The 21,251-nt window shown below is 39.8% G+C and overlaps 1 protein-coding gene and 1 long non-coding RNA gene across 2 annotated transcripts in view; one reads left to right on the forward strand and one right to left on the reverse strand.

Moving 5' to 3' along the window:
- LOC128646087 (14 kDa phosphohistidine phosphatase) overlaps positions 1 to 18,338 on the reverse strand; it is a 39,349-nt gene extending 21,011 nt beyond the window's left edge. The window contains exon 1 of the mRNA XM_053699529.1: positions 18,144 to 18,338. Coding sequence (XP_053555504.1) covers positions 18,144 to 18,291 — 148 coding nt within the window. The 5' untranslated portion in view covers positions 18,292 to 18,338. The remainder of the gene's footprint in view (positions 1 to 18,143) is intronic.
- Positions 18,135 to 20,943, forward strand: LOC128646088 (uncharacterized). The gene is made up of 2 exons (XR_008400186.1): positions 18,135 to 18,269; positions 19,874 to 20,943. It is a non-coding gene; the product is annotated as an uncharacterized LOC128646088 (long non-coding RNA).
- Positions 20,944 to 21,251: the final 308 nt, after the last annotated feature.

The following is a 21,251-nucleotide window of genomic DNA, read 5'->3' on the forward strand; positions in this document are numbered from 1 at the left end:
TAAGGGTTCAAACGGAACCCCCTGAAGAACTGAAAGAACTAAGTTGAGACTCCAAGGAGGAGTCAAAGGTTTGTAAACAGGCTTGATTCTAACCAGAGCCTGAACAAAGGCTTGAACATCTGGCAGCTTTTTGTGAAGTAACACAGACAAGGCAGAAATCTGTCCCATCAAGGAACTTGCAGATAATCCTTTTTCTAATCCTTCTTGAAGGAAGGATAGAATCTTAGGAATCTTAACCTTGTCCCAAGGGAATCCTTTAGATTCACACCAACAGATATATTTTTTCCAAATTTTGTGGTAAATTTTTCTAGTTACAGGCTTTCTGGCCTGAACAAGAGTATCAATAACAGAATCTGAGAACCCTCGCTTTGATAAGATCAAGCGTTCAATCTCCAAGCAGTCAGCTGGAGTGGGACCAGATTCGGATGTTCGAACGGACCTTGAACAAGAAGGTCTCGTCTCAAAGGTAGCTTCCATGGTGGAGCCGATGACATATTCACCAGATCTGCATACCAAGTCCTGCGTGGCCACGCAGGAGCTATCAAGATCACCGACGCCCTCTCCTGATTGATCCTGGCTACCAGCCTGGGGATGAGAGGAAACGGCGGGAATACATAAGCTAGTTTGAAGGTCCAAGGTGCTACTAGTGCATCTACTAGAGTCGCCTTGGGATCCCTGGATCTGGACCTGTAGCAAGGAACCTTGAAGTTCTGACGAGAGGCCATCAGATCCATGTCTGGAATGCCCCACAGTTGAGTGATTTGGGCAAAGAGTTCCGGATGGAGTTCCCACTCCCCCGGATGCAATGTCTGACAACTCAGAAAATCCGCTTCCCAATTTTCCACTCCTGGGATGTGGATTGCAGACAGGTGGCAGGAGCGAGTCTCCGCCCATTGAATGATTTTGGTCACTTCTTCCATCGCCAGGGAACTCCTTGTTCCCCCCTGATGGTTGATGTACGCAACAGTCGTCATGTTGTCTGATTGAAACCGTATGAACTTGGCCCTCGCTAGCTGAGGCCAAGCCTTGAGAGCATTGAATATCGCTCTCAGTTCCAGAATACTTATCGGTAGAAGAGATTCTTCCCGAGACCAAAGACCCTGAGCTTTCAGGGATCCCCAGACCGCGCCCCAGCCCATTAGACTGGCGTCGGTCGTGACAATGACCACTCTGGTCTGCGGGAGGTCACCCCTTGTGACAGGTTGTCCAGGGACAGCCACCAACGGAGTGAGTCTCTGGTCCTCTGATTTACTTGTATCTTCGGAGACAAGTCTGTATAGTCCCCATTCCACTGACTGAACACACACAGTTGTAATGGTCTTAGATGAATGCGCGCAAAAGGAACTATGTCCATTGCCGCTACCATCAAACCTATCACTTCCATGCACTGCGCTATGGAAGGAAGAGGAACGGAATGAAGTATCCGACAAGAGTTTAGAAGTTTCGTTTTTCTGGTCTCTGTCAGAAAAATCCTCATTTCTAAGGAGTCTATTATTGTTCCCAAGAAGGGAACTCTTGTCGACGGAGATAGAGAACTCTTTTCCACGTTCACTTTCCATCCGTGAGATCTGAGAAAGGCCAGGACAAAGTCCGTGTGAGCCTTTGCTTGAGGAAGGGACGACGCCTGAATCAGAATGTCGTCCAAGTAAGGTACTACAGCAATGCCCCTTGGTCTTAGCACCGCCAGAAGGGACCCTAGTACCTTTGTGAAAATCCTTGGAGCGGTGGCTAATCCGAAAGGAAGCGCCACGAACTGGTAATGCTTGTCCAGGAATGCGAACCTTAGGAACCGATGATGTTCCTTGTGGACAGGAATATGTAAATACGCATCCTTTAAATCCACCGTGGTCAAGAATTGACCTTCCTGGATGGAAGGATTGTTCGAATGGTTTCCATTTTGGACGATGGAACCTTGAGAAACTTGTTTAGGATCTTGAGATCTAAGATTGGTCTGAACGTTCCCTCTTTTTTGGGAACTACGAACAGATTGGAGTAGAACCCCATCCCTCGTTCTTTTAATGGAACAGGATGAATCACTTCCAGAAGATAACCTTGGGAGACTATTTCTAGCGCCCAAGGATCCAGAACATCTCTTGCCCAAGCCTGAGTGAAGAGAGAGAGTTTGCCCCCCACCAAATCCGGTCCCGGATCGGGGGCCCGCATCTCATGCTGTCTTGGGAGCAGTGGCAGGTTTCTTGGCCTGCTTTCCTTTGTTCCAGCCTTGCATTGGTCTCCAGGCTGGAGTGGCTTGAGAAGTATTACCCTCCTGCTTAGAGGACGTAGCACTTGGGGCTGGTCCGTTTCTGCGAAAGGGACGAAAATTAGGTTTATTTTTGGCCTTGAAAGACCTATCCTGAGGAAGGGCGTGGCCCTTGCCCCCAGTGATATCAGAGATAATCTCTTTCAAGTCAGGACCAAACAGTGTTTTCCCCTTGAAAGGAATGTCAAGCAATTTGTTCTTGGAAGACGCATCCGCTGACCAAGATTTTAACCAAAGCGCTCTGCGCGCCACAATAGCAAACCCAGAATTTTTCGCCGCTAACCTAGCCAATTGCAAGGTGGCGTCTAGGGTGAAAGAATTAGCCAATTTAAGAGCACGAATTCTGTCCATAATCTCCTCATAAGAAGAAGAATTACTAATAATCGCCTTTTCTAGCTCATCGAACCAGAAACACGCGGCTGTAGTGACAGGGACAATGCATGCAATTGGTTGTAGAAGGTAACCTTGCTGAACAAACATCTTTTTTAGCAAACCTTCTAATTTTTTATCCATAGGATCTTGGAAAGCACAACTATCTTCTATGGGTATAGTGGTGCGCTTGTTTAGAGTAGAAACCGCCCCCTCGACCTTGGGGACTGTCTGCCATAAGTCCTTTCTGGGGTCGACTATAGGAAACAATTTTTTAAATATGGGGGGAGGTACGAAAGGTATACCGGGCCTGTCCCATTCCTTATTAACAATGTACGCCACCCGCTTGGGTATAGGAAAAGCTTCGGGGGGCCCCGGGGCCTCTAGGAACTTGTCCATTTTACATAGTGTTTCTGGAATGACCAGATAATCACAATCATCCAAATTGGATAACACCTCCTTAAGCAGAGCGCGGAGATGTTCCAACTTAAATTTAAAAGTAATCACATCAGGTTCAGCTTGTTGAGAAATTTTTCCTGAATCTGAAATTTCTCCCTCAGACAAAACCACCCTGGCCCCCTCAGACTGGTGTAGGGGCCCTTCAGAAACAATATCATCAGCGTCCTCATGCTCTTCAGTATTTTCTAAAACAGAGCAGTCGCGCTTTCGCTGATAAGTGGGCATAATGGCTAAAATGTTTTTGATAGAATTATCCATTACAGCCGTTAATTGTTGCATAGTAAGGAGTATTGGCGCGCTAGATGTACTAGGGGCCTCCTGTATGGGCAAGACTGGTGTAGACGAAGGAGGGGATGATGCAGTACCATGCTTACTCCCCTCACTTGAGGAATCATCTTGGGCATCATTTTTACTAAATTTTTTATGACATAAATCACATCTATTTAAATGAGAAGGAACCTTGGCTTCCCCACAGTCAGAACACAATCTATCTGGTAGTTCAGACATGTTAAACAGGCATAAACTTGATAACAAAGCACAAAAAACGTTTTAAAATAAAATCGTTACTGTCACTTTAAATTTTAAACTGAACACACTTTATTACTGCAATTGCGAAAAAGTATGAAGGAATTGTTCAAAATTCACCAAAATTTCACCACAGTGTCTTAAAGCCTTAAAAGTATTGCACACCAAATTTGGAAGCTTTAACCCTTAAAATAACGGAACCGGAGCCGTTTTTATATTTAACCCCTTTACAGTCCCTGGAATCTGCTTTGCTGAGACCCAACCAAGCCCAAAGGGGAATACGATACCAAATGATGCCTTCAGAAAGACTTTTCTATGTATCAGAGCTCCACACACATGCAGCTGCATGTCATGCTTTTCTCAAAAACAAGTGCGCCATACCGGCGCGAAAATGAGGCTCTGACTAAGATTAGGGAAAGCCCCTATAGAATAAGGTGTCAAAAACAGTGCCTGCCGATATTATTTTACAAAAAATACCCAGATTAAATGATTCCTCAAGGCTAAATATGTGTAAATATGATCGATTTAGCCCAGAAAATGTCTACAGTCTTAATAATCCCTTGTGAAGCCCTTATTTACTGTCTGAATAAAAATGGCTTACCGGATCCCATAGGGAAAATGACAGCTTCCAGCATTACATCGTCTTGTTAGAATGTGTCATACCTCAAGCAGCAAAAGACTGCTCACTGTTCCCCCAACTGAAGTTAATTCCTCTCAACAGTCCTGTGTGGAACAGCCATGGATTTTAGTAACGGTTGCTAAAATCATTTTCCTCATACAAACAGAATTCTTCATCTCTTTTCTGTTTCAGAGTAAATAGTACATACCAGCACTATTTTAAAATAACAAACTCTTGATTGAATAATAAAAACTACAGTTAAACACTAAAAAACTCTAAGCCATCTCCGTGGAGATGTTGCCTGTACAACGGCAAAGAGAATGACTGGGGTAGGCGGAGCCTAGGAGGGATCATGTGACCAGCTTTGCTGGGCTCTTTGCCATTTCCTGTTGGGGAAGAGAATATCCCACAAGTAAGGATGACGCCGTGGACCGGACACACCTATGTTGGAGAAATTAACTTCTTGGACAAGAGGAAGAGAAAAGCTCCCCCCAAGCAGAGCCCGGGGCTTTGATACCACATTAGAGGAGCCAGCTGGTGATTCAGTTTTGTGGGTGCCAAGGTTCAGTGTTTAGTCACCATACCCACTAGACACCCTGTATTTGTAAGCTTTGTATTATACCAGGCACAATATTATCTAACACAGGATTAATCAAAATTAATGTAAATGACTAAATAAATGTTATTAAAATTGATTTTTTTGAATCATAGAATTTTCAAAAACACAGAGGCCAACAATTTCTCTTTAAAAAAATATTTCACTTTTTTTCTATTGGTGAAAATTCATAAAAGCAAAAACTAAGTTGAGATAAAAATAAATGAAACCCACCTGCACACTGGACGCCAATGCTGTGTACATGCATAAAAAACACACACACTTTTTCTTTATTTTCTTCTTTAGCCAAATATCCCAGAAAATATTGGTCAGTTGGTGTTTTAAAGGCACCAGATGACTAGATGCCACCACAATCTGTGTTTGTTATATTTCATGACAATCCGTGCAAAGTTACTTTGTCTTTCTATTAACCCCTTAATGACAACTGACGTACCAGGTACGTCATGCATTAACAAGCAGTTAATGACAATGGACGTACCTGGTACGTCAGTTGTCGAACAGAGTGCTGGAAGCGATCACAAATGCTTCCAGCAGCTCTGAGGGTATTGCAGTGATGCCTCGATATGGAGGCATCCTGCAATACCACTTTACAAGCCTCCGATGCAGAGAGAGCCACTCTGTGGCCCTCTCTGCACCGGTAGCGATAGTGCCAGTGTCCGCCGGGTGCACGATGCGCGAGTGTGCATGTGAGCGTGCATGTGCGTGTGCACATGCACCCATTAGCCACACTGACACCAATGAATGAGGGCAGAAAGGGGAAAAAAAGGGATTTTTAAAAAAAAAAATATATATATAAAAGGATCTGGGAGGGGGTGGGGGTATTGTGGGGGGCTGCTACACTACAGAAATAGTTTTTTAAGTAAAAAATAAAATAAAAATACTTTTTGGGGGCCAAACTGGGTACTGGCAGACAGCTGCCAGTACCCAAGATGGCGGTAATTAGGTAGGGGAGAGGGTTAGAGAGCTGGAGGGGGGATCAGGGAGGTTGGGGCTAAGGCAGGGGTCCATCACAGCTAAAATACTTTATTATTTTTATTTAAAAAAAAAAAAAAACCTCTTTTATTTAGTACTGGCAGACTTTCTGCCAGTACTTAAGATGGCGGGAACAATTGTGGGGTGGGGGAGGGAGGAGAGCTGTTTGGGAGGGATCAGGGGGTGGGATGTGTCAGGTGGGAGGCTGATCTCTAAAATTAACCCTGCAAGCTCTCTACAAGCTACCTAATTTAACCCCTTCACTGCTGGGCATAATTAACGTGTGGTGCGCAGCAGCATTTAGCGGCCTTCTAATTACCAAAAAGCAACGCCAAAGCCATATAAGTCTGCTATTTCTGAACAAAGGGGATCCCAGAGAAGCTTTTACAACAATTTCTGCCATAATAGCACAAGCTGTTTGTAAATAATTTCAGTGAGAAACCTAAAATTGTGAAAAATGTAAAGTTTTTTTTTTTTTATTTGCTCGCATTTGGCGGTGAAATGGTGGCATAAAATATACCAAAATGGGCCTAGATCAATACTTGGGGTTGTCTACTACACTACACTAAAATTAACCCTACAAGCTCCCTAATTAACCCCTTCACTCCTGGGCATAAAACACGTGTGGTGCGCAGCGGCATTTAGCGGTCTTCTAATTACCAAAAAGCAACCCCAAAGCCATATAAGTCTGCTATTTCTGAAAAAAGGGGATCCCAGAGAAGCATTTACAACCATTTGTGCCATAATTGCAGAAGCTGTTTGTAAATAATTTCAGTGGGAAACCTAAAGTTTGTGACAAATTTTGTGAAAAAGTTACCTTTTTTTTTTTTTGATCGCATTTGGCGGTGAAATGGTGGCATGAAATATACCAAAATGGGCCTAGATCAATACTTTGGGTTGTCTTCTAAAAAAAATATATACATGTCAAGGGATATTCAGGTATTCCTGACAGATATCAGGGTTCCAATGTAACTAGCGCTAATTTTGAAAAAAAGTGGTTTGGAAATAGCGAAGTGCTACTTTTATTTATTGCCCCATAAATTGCAAAAAAAGCAAAGAACATGTAAACATTGGGTATTTCTAAACTCAGGACAAAATTTAGAAACTATTTAGCATGGGTGTTTTTTGGTGATTGTAGATGTGTAACAGATTTTGGGGGTCAAAGTTAGAAAAAGTGTGTTTTTTTTCCATTTTTTCCTCATATTTTATTATTTTTTTTTTAGTAAATTATAAGACATGATGAAAATAATGGTATTTTTAGAAAGTCCATTTAATGACGAGAAAAACGGTATATAATATGTGTGGGTACAGTAAATGAGTAAGAGAGAAATTACAGCTAAACACAAACACTGCAGAAATGTAAAAATAGCCATTGACATTAAGGGTAAGAAAATTGAAAAATGGTCCGGTCATTAAGGGGTTAAACTAAAGAATAGTATAAATTTGTTTTGTAGCGATTGCTAGGTAAAAGAGAAAAAAAAACAAAAAACTAAAAATTAAATCAGGCTGGTTTTAGATTCATGATCCTTTAAGATAAAATGTGGCAAACCGCTGATTGGCTCACCGTCCATTTCTGCTCTGGAGCAGCAGTTCTCTGCAGCTCCCCAGTAGTGCTTTAACTATGTGTTTAACTCATTTGGGGTGGTTACGCTCATAGAGTTGCAGGTACGCTAATGCGAACATGACATGTTCTAAAAAATTAGAGCATGTCATTTTTCCATTATAAATGTCCAAAATCAACCAAAAGATCAACATGGCTCAATTCAGATACTGAGCCCTGTAAATTTAGCTCTCACTGACTTATTGAATTTTTTGTTTTGCAACCTTAAAATCCATAGGGGTTTAAACCAGGATTCAGATCTTTTGTGAGTGATAATGGTTTCTGGTGGGGCGGCCAAGATATAGGCCTTGTTGCAAATAATTGTGGAAAGCCTGAGATGAAGAGCATTTCCAGCCTGAATCCTGGCATATTCCCGGTACAACCAGCAATACTAGTTTCCACCAAATCTAAAGTGGAGTGAATCCACAACCCACTATGATATGAATTCATACTTGTATGTTACATCAATGAAGTTATAGAAAACATTTCTTACAGTTGACATGGCAAACTATTTTCCCTCAGATCTATAGAAGCATTTAGGCACTGTAAACATGTTATAATTATATGATTTTCCTGCCGTCTTGCAATGAATCAAAAAAGTGGGTGAGGTTGAAAATGTTTTGGCCACGTTAACATCTTGTTCATTTTCTTAATAGCAAAACTCCACTGACCACTTGCGTTATTTGGACTTGCTTCTGGAGTAGACACATAACCAAAACAAACGATTTGCAAATATTGTTACGTTGTGTAATATATATACATACATTATATATATATATATATATATATATATATATATATATATATATATATATATATACACACACGTACATACATGCACACACACAACACACGGAAGGGGACTGCACTCTCAGACTGGACCGTGTACACATCCCATGACCCTGCAACATGCTCAGCCCTGGGTGCAAGAGCCATAGGGAAAATTACAAAACAAATTAATACAACACACAGAGAAAGTCCAGCACTCACCTACAAGCTCTAAGCTAAGATTTACCGCAAAAGTGGAAGAGTTAGTTACCTCATTTGGCCAAATGGGAGAAGCCCAGGTACCTTTTCAAGGTCCCTTCCAAAAACCTGGGACCCTAAAACAGCCACACAATGCAAGCTCTCAATCCAACAAACTAGGAACAAGTGAAGGGTGCAAAGACAGGTTTATGTAATCATCCAAGACATATACAAAACACGGAAAGGGAATGCACTCTCAGACCGGACCGGGTACACATCTCTAACCCTGCAACATGCTCAGCCCTGGGTGCTAATAACACTCTCAAGAAGCTGTGCTTTCTCCAGAGTCACAGGCAGTTAACCCCAGACAAGTCTGGGTGCAAGGCCCATAGGGAAAATTACAAAACAAATTAATTTCTGTTCTCTGTCCCAGGTGTAGAAAAACTGGATAGCAGATTACCTTAGTCGTCAGTACCTACAACCAGGAGATTGGTCTCTCCACCATGATGTGTTCTATCGGACTGTTCTTCTTGGGGCCTACCAGAAATAGATCTGATGGCCTCTCACTTGAACAAGAAACTTCCTAGGTATATGCCCTCGCAGTGTCCTGGGCTTAAAAAGTCTGCTTATATATCCCCCCTCTGGTCCTGCTTCTTAGAGTGATTTTCAAAATAAAAATGGAACGGTCATTTATAATCCTGATAGTCCCAGCGTGGCATCACAGGATATGGTTTGAATGTCTAGTTGCCCGCTGTGGCCTCTTCCTCTAAGGCCAGACCTTCTGTCTCAAGGTCCCCTCTTCCATCTAAAGTCTCTAAACGTAATGGCATGGAAATTGAATGCTTAGTTCTCAGTCATAGAGGATTCTCTGATTCATTAACACGGATTCAGGCCTGCAAGCCTGTTTCTCGTAAGATCTATCACTAAGTTTGGAAAACTTATATTTCCTGGTGTTCTACACGATTATTATTCTTGGCATTCTTTTAGAATTCCTAGGATTCTTCTGTTTCTTCAGGATGGTTTAAATAAGGGTCTATAGGTCAGTACCTTGAAAAAACAAATCTCTGCCCTTTCTGTAATGTTTTACAGGAAAATTGCTAATCTACCTGATATTCATTGTTTTGTTCAGGATCTAACCTGGATTAAACCTGTTATTAGGTCTATTTCTCCTCATTGGATGTGTGTGTGTGTGTGTGTGTGTGTATGTGTATATATATATATATATATATATATATATCTATATATATATATCTATATCATTAAACTAGTTTCTTGGAAGGTGTTATTTATTTTGGCTATCTCTTCTGCTAGAGGAGTTTCAGAGTTGTCGGCTCTCTCTTGTGAGTCTCCTTTATCTGATTTTTCATCAAGATAAAGTTGTTCTGCAAACTTCTTTTCAATTTTTTACCTAAAGTTATTTACTCACAGAACATTAATAGAGAAATTATTGTTCCCTCTTTGTGACCTAATCCTAAAAATGCTACTGAAAAAACTTTGCATTCTTTGATTGTTGTTAGAGTATTGAAATATTACGTTGATGCTTCTAAGGTTTTCAGACAGACTTCTAGTCTATTTCTTCAGCCTCTTGGTTGAAACTTTTGATTCACAAAGCTTATTTGGAGGCGGGTCAGTCTCTGCCTCAGAGAATTACAGCTTATTCTACTAAATCAGTTGCCACATATTGGGCTTTTTTTCAAGAATGAGGCTTCAGTTGAAAAATTTGCAAAGCAGCCACCTGGTCCTTCTCTGTATACCTTTACTAAATTTCATTTTGATGCTTTTGCTTAGTCAGAAGCAGTTTTGGTTAAAAAAAAGTTCTTCAGGCAGTTGTCTCAGTTTAATAAATTGTGCCTAAAATTTTGAGGGTTTTTTTTTTGTCATAAAATAATTTTTTGGGGGGTTTTTGGATTTATTTTCTCAGCAAACAAAAGCTGTTTTTATTTTTATCCCTCCCTTTTTTGTTACTCGTGGACTTTCACATCTTGGGTATTACATCCTATATGTAACAGCTCAAGGACTCTCTCCACCTATAAGAGAGAAAACATAATTTATGTAAGAACTTACCAGATAAATTAATTTCTTTCATGGTGGCGGGAGTCCATGAGGTCCCACCCATTGGGGGGTTATATTTTTTGTTTATTGTACATCTTTTTTTCTGTTCCTCATTATTGGCTTTTACTCCTTAAACACCTCACTACTTGACTATTCGTAAAACTGAGGTATGTGGGAGGGCTATTTATAGGCTTTTGAGGTTTGGGAAACTTTGCCTCCTCCTGATGGGAATATATATCCCATACGTAACAGCTAGTTGACTCTCGCCACCATTAAATAAATTTATCAATTAAAGTGATGGTAAATCCTAGTATTTGCGAAACGCTAGGATTTACCATTGGAACAATTAAAAGACTTTCATTCATGAAGTATAAAATACTTAATGATGAAAGCTCCTTTATTTGTTCCAAGCGATCGTCGTTCTGAGCATGCTAAGGTACCCCATCAGCAGATAGCTAATTTCCCATCCCTATTTGGCTGAGAGGTGACGTTTCCACCTCTTAGCCAATAGATGTGCGGGAAAATCTGGGTTTTTCTGCACAGCTATTGGCTAAGAGGTGGAAACGTCACCTCTCAGCCAAATAGGGAAAACAGCGACCTGCCGGTGGGCTGCCTTAGCAGCTCAGAACGGCGATCGATTGGAACAAATAAAGGAGCTTTTATCATGAAGTATTTTATACTTCATGAATGAAAGTCACTTTATTTGCTCCAATGGTAAATCCTAGCATTTCACTTCTTATATAAATTAGGTTTTCATACGTTTTTTTTTTTTAATTTATTTTTTGGTCTTTAATCAGGATGGTCTAAATAGCCTGCAGTTTAAAGTTTACATTGTTTTCATCACGTTTTTAATAGGAATAGAATATGTTGGTATAATACCAATATTACATTAAAGGGACACTGTACCCAAAATTTTTCTTTCGTGATTCAGATTGAGCATGACATTTTAAGCAACTTTCTAATTCACTCCTATTATCAAATTTTCTTCATTCTCTTGGTATCTTTATTTGAAATGCAAGAATGTAAGTTTAGATGCCGGCCCATTTTTGGTGAACAACTTGGGTTTTCCTTGCTGATTGGTGGATAAATCCATCCACCAATAAAAAAGTGCTGTCCAGAGTACTGAAACAAACAAAAAAGCTTAGATGCCTTCTTTTTCAAATAATGATAGCAAGAGAACGAAGAAAAATTGATAATAGGAGTAAATTAGAAAGTTGCTTAAAATTGCATGCTCTTTCTGAATTGCAAAAGAAAAAAATTGGGTACAGTGTCCCTTTAACCCCTTAATGACAACTGACGTACCAGGTACGTCATGCAAAAACTAACTGTTAATGACAATAGACGTACCTGGTACGTCAGTTGTCTAACAGAGTGCTGGAAGTGATCACAATCGCTTCCAGCAGCTCTGAGGGGGGATCAGGGAGGTTGGGGCTAAGGCAGGGGTCCATCACAGCTAAAATACTTTATTATTTTTATTTAAAAAAAAAAAAAAACCTCTTTTATTTAGTACTGGCAGACTTTCTGCCAGTACTTAAGATGGCGGGAACAATTGTGGGGTGGGGGAGGGAAGAGAGCTGTTTGGGAGGGATCAGGGGGTGGGATGTGTCAGGTGGGAGACTGATCTCTAAAATTAACCCTGCAAGCTCCCTACAAGCTACCTAATTTAACCCCTTCACTGCTGGGCATAATTCACGTGTGGTGCGCAGCAGCATTTAGCGGCCTTCTAATTACCAAAAAGCAACCCCAAAGCCATTTAAGTCTGCTATTTCTGAACAAAGGGGATCCCAGAGAAGCTTTTACAACAATTTCTGCCATAATAGCACAAGCTGTTTTTAAATAATTTCAGTGGGAAACCAAAAGTTTGTGATAAAATTTAAAAAAAAAAAAAAAGTTCACTTTTTCACAATCGCATTTGGCGGTGAAATGGTGGCATGAAATATACCAAAATGGGCCTAGATCAATACTTTGGGATGTCTTCTAAAACAAAATATATACATGTCAAGGGATATTCAGGTATTCCTGACAGATATCAGGGTTCCAAAGTAACTAGCGCTAATTTTGAAAAAAAGTAATTTGGAAATAGCAAAGTGCTACTTTGTATTTATTGCCCCATAAATTGCAAAAAAAAGCAAAGAACGTGTAAACATTGGGTATTTCTAAACTCAGGACAAAATTTATAAACTATTTAGCATGGGTGTTTTTTGGTGATTGTAGATGTGTAACAGATTTTGGGGGTCAAAGTTACAAAAAGTGTGGTTTTTTCCATTTTTTCCTCATATTTTATCTTTTTTTTTTTAGTAAATTATAAGATATGATGAAAATAATGGTATCTTTAGAAAGTCCATTTAATGACGAGAAAAACGGTATATAATATGTGTGGGTACAGTAAACGAGTAAGAGGAAAATTACAGCTAAACACAAACACTGCAGAAATGTAAAAATAGCCATTGTCATTAAGGGTAAGAAAATTGAAAAATGGTCCGGTCATTAAGGGGTTAAGGTACCACGTCAAGGTCTCTGTTTTAGGGACCCAGATTTTGGGAGAGACCTTGACTTCCTCTGTGTGCTGTATTTATTTATTTTGTCATTTTATCTATGGGACTTGCACCCAGAACTGACAGTTCAGCTGCCTGAGTGCTATTGAGCACCAAGGGCTGTGCATGTTGCAGGGTCATTAGATGTTTACCCAGTCCAGTCTGAGAGTGCAGTTCCCTTCCATGTTTTGTATATGTCTAGGATGATTACATAATTACACACCCTTGACTTGTTCCCAGTTTGTTTGACTGTTTTAGGGACAGACCTTGATGTGGTACCTGGGCTTGCCCCATTTGGCCACATCTGTAAGTGCTGGACTTCCTCTGTGTGCTATATATATATATATATATATATATATATATATATATATATATATATATATATATATATATATATATATATATATATATAATCGAGGCACTAAATATGATATGATGGAGAAACACATGTACAGAGGGCTGCAAGTACCCCCAACAGGGCAGGTTTAAATGATAGCTAAACCAGTGCACAGGTGGCATAATCAGGTGATGGGTGAGAGCAAGTTAGTAACCACTGAGTTACTGATCAGCTGATTACTTCACCTGTGCACTGATTCAGCTATAATGAAAACCTGGCCTGTTGGGGGTACTTGAGGACCATTGTTGAGAAACACTGCACTAAAGCCCCAGCTCATCGGAAATGTATTGATTACCTGGAGAATAAAGCACACATACTCTGCTCACTGACACCCACAATTCTGTGGCACAGTGCCAGTTACTAAGCAATTAGACTGATACACAATCTATTTTCTACTCACTACTGTATTGTAAAAATAGAAATAATTTACCATACAAATTTTACAGAAAGGACAAGTTATCAATACTGCCAACATAGCTGCTGCTGCAATATAGTGATTAAGAAACGCACGTGCACATCCCACTTAGGTATGCTCTTCAACAAAGGACACCAAAGGATACCAAAAGAATGAAGTACATAATAATAAAAGTAAAATATAAAGGGTTTTTTTTATTTATTTTTTGTGCAATTTCTATCTGAATGATGGAAATGTAATTATGACTTTCATGTTCCTTTCAAAAACTAATTTGATTTGCTGACATGGGGCCAGTAATAGTTGATGCTAATTCTCAAAATATAAATAACTAGAAAAGTCTAATTAAATAGCATGCTCTACCTCAATCATGAAAGTTTAATTTTAAATGTCTCCCTTTGACTATGTGTTTAACCAGTTACTTTACAGTGGCATTATTTCTAAAAACATTTAACTGCAATAATTACATATTTTTTTAAATGACTCATTATCTCCTTTTTATTAATATAAACTTGTATAAAAGCAGCACATATTAAAAACACAATGCAACAGCTTCCAATTGATTTGTGAATTACAAGTTAACAGCAGTCTTTAAATAAATGGAGACACAGAGAAAAATAAAAATAGATACTGCATCCTCTGACTGACAGACATAGCATATATGGAGTTTGTACCTAATTAAATGAAATAACCATGAAAAAGGGAGGCTTAGCAATATTCAATGTCAAAAACTTTAATTTAAATAATGTGGACACTGCACACTTAACTTCAAACTCTGGGTTTTAAATTATGGATTTAAATTTGAATTGACCCATTGACTTCCTGTCAGTATTGGGTTATGCTCACTTACTGTCCCCCTGTTAATGAGCTGTATCTGAACACAATTTGTGAATCACAAGAGATGTAGAATACTACTTTACACTTCTGCTTGGTGTCATCTGTTCTTAGGTTACCTCAGCTTCCAGTTGTGTCACATGACCCTGCTCACTGCATCCTCCTTCTGATTAATCTATACAGTATATCCTTCACTTGCTAGGAGGCATCAAGAGGGGTGCCTCCTATTGGTCCCAATTTTTGCTGCTAATATATTGACAGAACACAGGTGGGGCTGCAGCACAGCTTTTCCTTTGACCCATGTACTGCAATGAAGAGAGGCGTTCCTGTACCTGCCTCTCCATAGCATTACATGAGAGAGAAGAGAGAGAAGAGAGAGAAGAGAGAGGAGAGAGAGAAGAGAGAGGAGAGAGAGAAGAGAGAGAAGAGAGAGAAGAGAGAGAAGAGAGAGAAGAGAGGAGATATATATATATACACACACACCTCAAAATTTTAAGTTATACGCTTCTAGCCAGGGCAAAATGTCACTCGCCACTTCTGATCCTGCCCACACCACACCCACTACTCCAACTTTATTTGCAAATGTTTAGCCATTGAGAAACACTTTATTGTGCAGTAATTTTAATATTTAATATTTGTAATCATAAAAAATTAAACAATGCTACATACCATAATACATTAAAAAAACATAAGTGCATAGCAGTTAGAAACATCAACTAGTGCTGACAGTCATGGAAGATCAGAGCAGACCTGGAGTTTTTTTTTAAATAATAATATTTCCCTTCTCTCTCTTTTTCTCCACCCACTCCCCTCTTCAAGCTCTCTTTTTTTAACCTTTTCCTTCTCTATCAGGCAATATCTTCTCTTTATACTCTCTTTCCTCTCTCTTATATCTTCTCTATTTCTTTATTTATCTCCACTCTTTCACTTTTCCTTTCCAATCCCTCTCTCTGCCCCTGTGTACCCTCTCAGAAGTAACAGTCTAAGCACTAATGGGGTCCCCACAGCTCTAAAGGAATAACACATCCTTGCCCTTTCATGGATATATAATATCCCTTCAGATAATATCTTTAGCACATAGCCCAAAAAGTGTGTCAGTGCTGCAGTAGGAATGTACATTTTGCAAATACAATGTGCTAACTTTCCAATTTAAAACACCCCAAAGTGAGTGAATGTTAATTCAACTAAACTCACTAACTTTCGGTAAATTTCCACTTGCCAATGGCTAGTGGAAATTTTGAGCTATGTATGTATGTATGTATGTATGTATGTATGTATGTATGTATGTATGTATGTATATATATATATATATATATATATATATATATATATATATATATATATATATATATATATATATATATATATATATATATATATATTTAGGAGCCGGACCATTTTTGGTTCAGAACCTGGGTTGCACTTATTGGTGGCTAAATGTAGCCACCAATAAGCAAGCGCTATCCAGGGTGCTAAACCTAAAATTCAAATTTCTGCTTTTTTTTTTTTTTTTTTACTATGATGGCCCTTTAATGTACTGCATTGGTGGCAAATTATTTTATATTTTCCCACATTTTACATTGCATAATGTAATATCCATTAACCCCTTAACAACCGAGGACGTTCCAGGTACGTCCTACAAAAAACTACCCTTAACGACCAAGGATGTGCCTGGCACGTCCTCTGGGGTTTAAAGTGCTGGAAGCAATCGTGATCGCTTCCAGGGTATTTTAGGGATGCCTCAATATTGAGGCATCACTGCAATACCCTTTTTAAACCACCAATGCAGAGAGGGCCACTCTGTGGCCCTCCCTGCATCGGTCATTGATGGTGCCGATCGTCGGTGGGTGGGAGCAGCAGCAGGGAGGTGGGTGGGCGGCCCATCAATGGTTGGATCCGGCTCCTGTACACATTGATGTATGCGTGTTGACTCTCGACTGTGGCAGGGTGGACATGAGGGGCGTGTACACACCACATTTACATAGAAAACAACATGAATGGATATGAAGGAGGGAGAGGGAGGGCTGGTAGGGTATTGAGGGGGGGCAGCTACACTACAGAAAATACTTTATTTTGAATAAAACAAACATTTTTGGGGGCAAACTGGGTACTGGCAGACAACTTTGGGTTGTCTACTTACTGCACTACAGATAAAATTAACCCTACAAGCTCCCAAAGGGATCCCAGAGAAGCATTTACAACCATTTGTGCCATAATTGCACAAGCTGTTTGTAAATAATTTCAGTGAGAAACCTAAAGTTTGTGAAAACGTTTGTGAAAAAATGAACGATTTTTTTTATTTGATTGCATTTGGCGGTGAAATGGTGGCATGAAATATACCAAAATGGGCCTAGATCAATACTTTGGGTTGTCTACTTAAAAAAAAAAAAAATTATATATATATATATATATATATATATATACACACACACACACACGTCAAGGGATATTCAGGGATTTCTGACAGATATCAGTGTTACAATGTAACGGTCGCTAATTTTGAGGGAAAAAAAATGGTTTGGAAATAGGAAAGTGCTACTTGTACTTATGGCCCTATAACTTACAAAAAAAGCAAAGAACATGTAAACATTGGGTATTTCTAAACTCAGGACAACATTTAGAAACTATTAAGCATGGGTGTTTTTTTGGTGGTTGTAGATGTGTAACAGATTTTGGGGGTCAAAGTTAGAAAAAGTGTGTTTTTTTCCCCATTTTTTCATCATATTTTATATATTTTTTTATAGTAAATTATAAGAGATGATAAAAATAATGGTATCTTTAGAAAGTCCATTTAATGGTGAGAAAAACGGTATATAATATGTGTGGGTACAGTAAATGAGTAAGAGGAAAATTACAGCTAAACACAAACACAGCAGAAAAGTAGCCCTGGTCCCAAACGGTCAGAAAATTGAAAAGTGCTGTGGTCACTAAGGGGTTAATGTGTATTCAACACAAATAAAATAAACACATTTCTAAGAAAAAGTTTTTTTTTTATTAAAGATATTTATTGTTATTTTTTTTGTAGCACTTTTTAGTATTTATTATAGATTGGAAGATAATTCTTTATAATAAATGTCAATTTGAAAACACATTTGTTCTGAGGATTCCAGTGCGTGTGCACAAAAGCGGATTCTATTACGTACAATGTTTATTTACAAAGTAGCAAAGGCAGCAATACTTACGTTAGTAAAATAAAACTACCATTAAACACACGTCAGAATAAAATGCACCAACAATCTATTATTTTCCCAAACATTGATTTTGTTATAAAAAAAAATCGTTTTCACTAAAGCGTGCTGCAAATCAACTTTACTGTCCCTTTAACAGATGCCAAATACCCATTATGGTAAAACATGTAATAACTCGCATAACTTGCTGCCACGCACTATACAGTATTTACTTCTGGCTGAAATAAGAAAACTAATTTCAGAGAAGGACTAATTCCCCTTTATAAATAAGAACCCATCACTAGCAGTCTGACAAGTGTCATGTGCTGTCGCCTGAGTAGAGCCAGACATGGTCACTTACTGTGGTACTCGGCGCTCTTTGTACCCCTGACAATATCACGGTAATGCCCAGAAGAACCACCTGCCCCGGGGCTCACCCGCATCAGGATATACTTAAAGACCCCTTCCGGATCTATCTCCACCTCAGGTATCGCATCCAGCCCTGCCATTGCCGTTGTGTACTTGGTCAGTGGTAGCAGCTAGATCCCATTCTTTACTAGAACCTGCCCTTTTAAGGTAGCATCTAGATCCTGACATATAAGGTACCTTCTAAATCCAGCCCTCATAATGTAGCAGCTGGGTCCAATCCTTCTAAGGTAGAAGCTTCTAAGGTAGCAGCTAGATCTCTTTAATTTAAAGGACCCTTTGACTTCGCTAATGTTACTTTACATTACAGCAGCATAGATAAAGGAATGACTGTGACTAGTTTCCTTCTTGAGTAGATTTTTTCTCCCAGGGAGCAAACATTTTAGAGGTTCTGGCTTTACTAAATAGAGGGGCAGCATTTTGTGGCTTTATTTAACCAATAAAATATTTGTACAAAAAAAGGTAAACTTGACAAGTGACGTCACTGTTTTTGTGTGTTAGTTTGTGTAGATCACTCTGTGTGTATATCATTGTTTCTGTGTGTAACTGCTGTGTGTGTATTTCACTGTGTGTAACTGTGCTGTGTTTGTATATCTGTGTGTGTAACTGTGCTGTGTGTATATCACTGTGTGTAACTGTGTTGTGTTTATATATCGTGTGTGTAACTGTGCTGTGTTTGTATATCATTGTGTGTGTAACTGTGCTGTGTGTGTATATCAGTGTGTGTGTGTAGCTGTGCTGTGTGCGTATATCATTGTGTCTGTGTGTATATATCATTGTATGTGTAACTGTGCTGTGTGTATATCGTGTGTGTAACTGTGCTGTGTGTATATATTATTGTGTGTGTATGTATATATCACTGTGCGTGTGTGTTACTGTAGGGTGACCATATTGTCACTAAAAGGGACATATGAAAAATACATATGTCAGGACTGTTTAAATAAAGGTTTTGAATAATGTTACTGTGTGTGTATATCATTGTGTGTGTACTGTATATTACTGTGTGTTACTGTACTGTGTGTGTGTATCATTGTGTGTATGTATATATCACTGTGTGTTACTGTGTGTGTGTGTGTATCGTATGTTACTGTGTGTGTATAACATTTTGTGTGTGTATATATATCACTGTGCGTGTTACTGTGCTGTGTATGTGTGTAGATCACTGTCCGTGGACTTTCAGGGGCTCATAACTCAGGGGCTGACACCACAGCACATCATGCTGGGGAGTAACATTCCACACACCAGTATTATATTTATTTGAGATATAACATCCTTTCATTCATGTACACGATGAGGAGCATGGTATTTGGCATACTAACAAAAACATCTACATCTACAATTATACTTGACATTACTGCTACTTAACACAATGCAATTCATGATATGAGGTGGAATAGTGCAATACTAACATGTCTCAGAGTAACACAGGCCACAAGCCACATGTAGAGTTTTCATTGAATGGACACATAACTATTGTATGAAACACATCCCTGTATACTGCTCATATTCAAATCCATCAGATAACAACTCACAATGTGCACATGCATGTTATAGAGTTTGACATGAGAATCAGTATAGGCCCTGCATGTATCAATGTACATTGTATGCCCACATGGACATATATCTGACTGTACTAATCCCTCTCATCCTTTGACTCCTCCACAGAACCTCCGGTCATGAGGATACAAACATCCATGCCACTACCACCACCACCAGTCTTCAGGACACCGCAAGAACAGTATGCTCCCAGGCATGAGCATGGTTGGATGGCTTCAGTTGAGGACCCGGGAGTGATGCCACCACCATTGCCATATGACCCCTGGCAAGATTCCTGGCCAGAGGAATATCCTTCCTTTGGCTTTGATGGGGAGCCAAGACAGTCACAAAGGGTCCATGTATTTACTCCCCCCCCCCCCCACAACACATTCTCATGGCAGTTATGGATTTTACCTACAGCCTATGTCATAAGAAGTGCCAATTGGACAGGCTGAGTGGTCACACACTGGTCATCAGTGGGACTGTCAATCAAGAATGAGAGCTCCACCATCCTCATCACTTGGACGAGGTCCACCATCCTCATCACTTGGATGACCTCTACCATCTGCAGAAGGAAATATAGCAGAAACTACAGCTGCCCCACAAGAACCAGCAGATGCAGGTGACCCTGCCCCACAAGAACCAGCAGATGCAGGTGACCCTTCCCCACAAGAACCAGCAGATGCAGGTGACCCTGCCCCACAAGCAACTAGAAGCCCTGCTGCTCAAGAGCCTGTGGATGCATTGTATTCTCCCCTGGGTGAGGAATACATTGCACTCCAGAGGAGGCTCATAACAAGCACCAAGAGCATACAAAGAGGCCAAGAGAGGTTCTTCAGGAACCAAGAAAGGTTAATCAGGAACCAAGAAAGGTTTATCAGGAGCCAAGAGACGATACAACAATGTAGCATAGAACTGCAGAGGGACATGGCAGCATCGTTAAGTTCAGAACCAGTCACTGATATGCAGATGCAAATGGACAATAGATGGAGAGAACAAAATCAACTCTTGGGTGTGTTGGTTGAGCACTTTACACACCAGCAGGACACTGCCTCCAGCCTATCATTTGTGGCCAGCACACCAGCAGAAACACCAGAATCTTCTAAAACCAGGAAAACAAGGAAATCCACTACAGTCACCTCAGCTCCCTCATCCAAGAAGCCAAAAAATAAATAAATATTATTATAGTTCACCATAAACCTTGTCCTCTGTTATTTACCATGTGAGGTGTGTTTCAGTACACTAATATTGTGAAGCCTAAATTGGCTTCTGATCGCCATTAGGTACCCTGGCACCACAGGAATGTGGATCCTGTTTTCCTATAGGTATCAGGCACCCTGGGAAAATTGGTCCCTGCTTACCAATAGGCACCAGGCAACCCAGGAAAGAAGTCCCTGCTTACTAATAGGTACCCCAGGAAAGGGCTCCCTGCTCATCAATAGACTCCCAGGCACCCAAAAAAGTGGTACCTGCTTGCCAATAAGTGTACAGGCACCAAAGCACCATG

This window comes from Bombina bombina, chromosome 1, assembly GCF_027579735.1.
Source record: "Bombina bombina isolate aBomBom1 chromosome 1, aBomBom1.pri, whole genome shotgun sequence".
In the NCBI taxonomy this organism is placed as follows: Eukaryota; Metazoa; Chordata; class Amphibia; order Anura; family Bombinatoridae; genus Bombina; species Bombina bombina.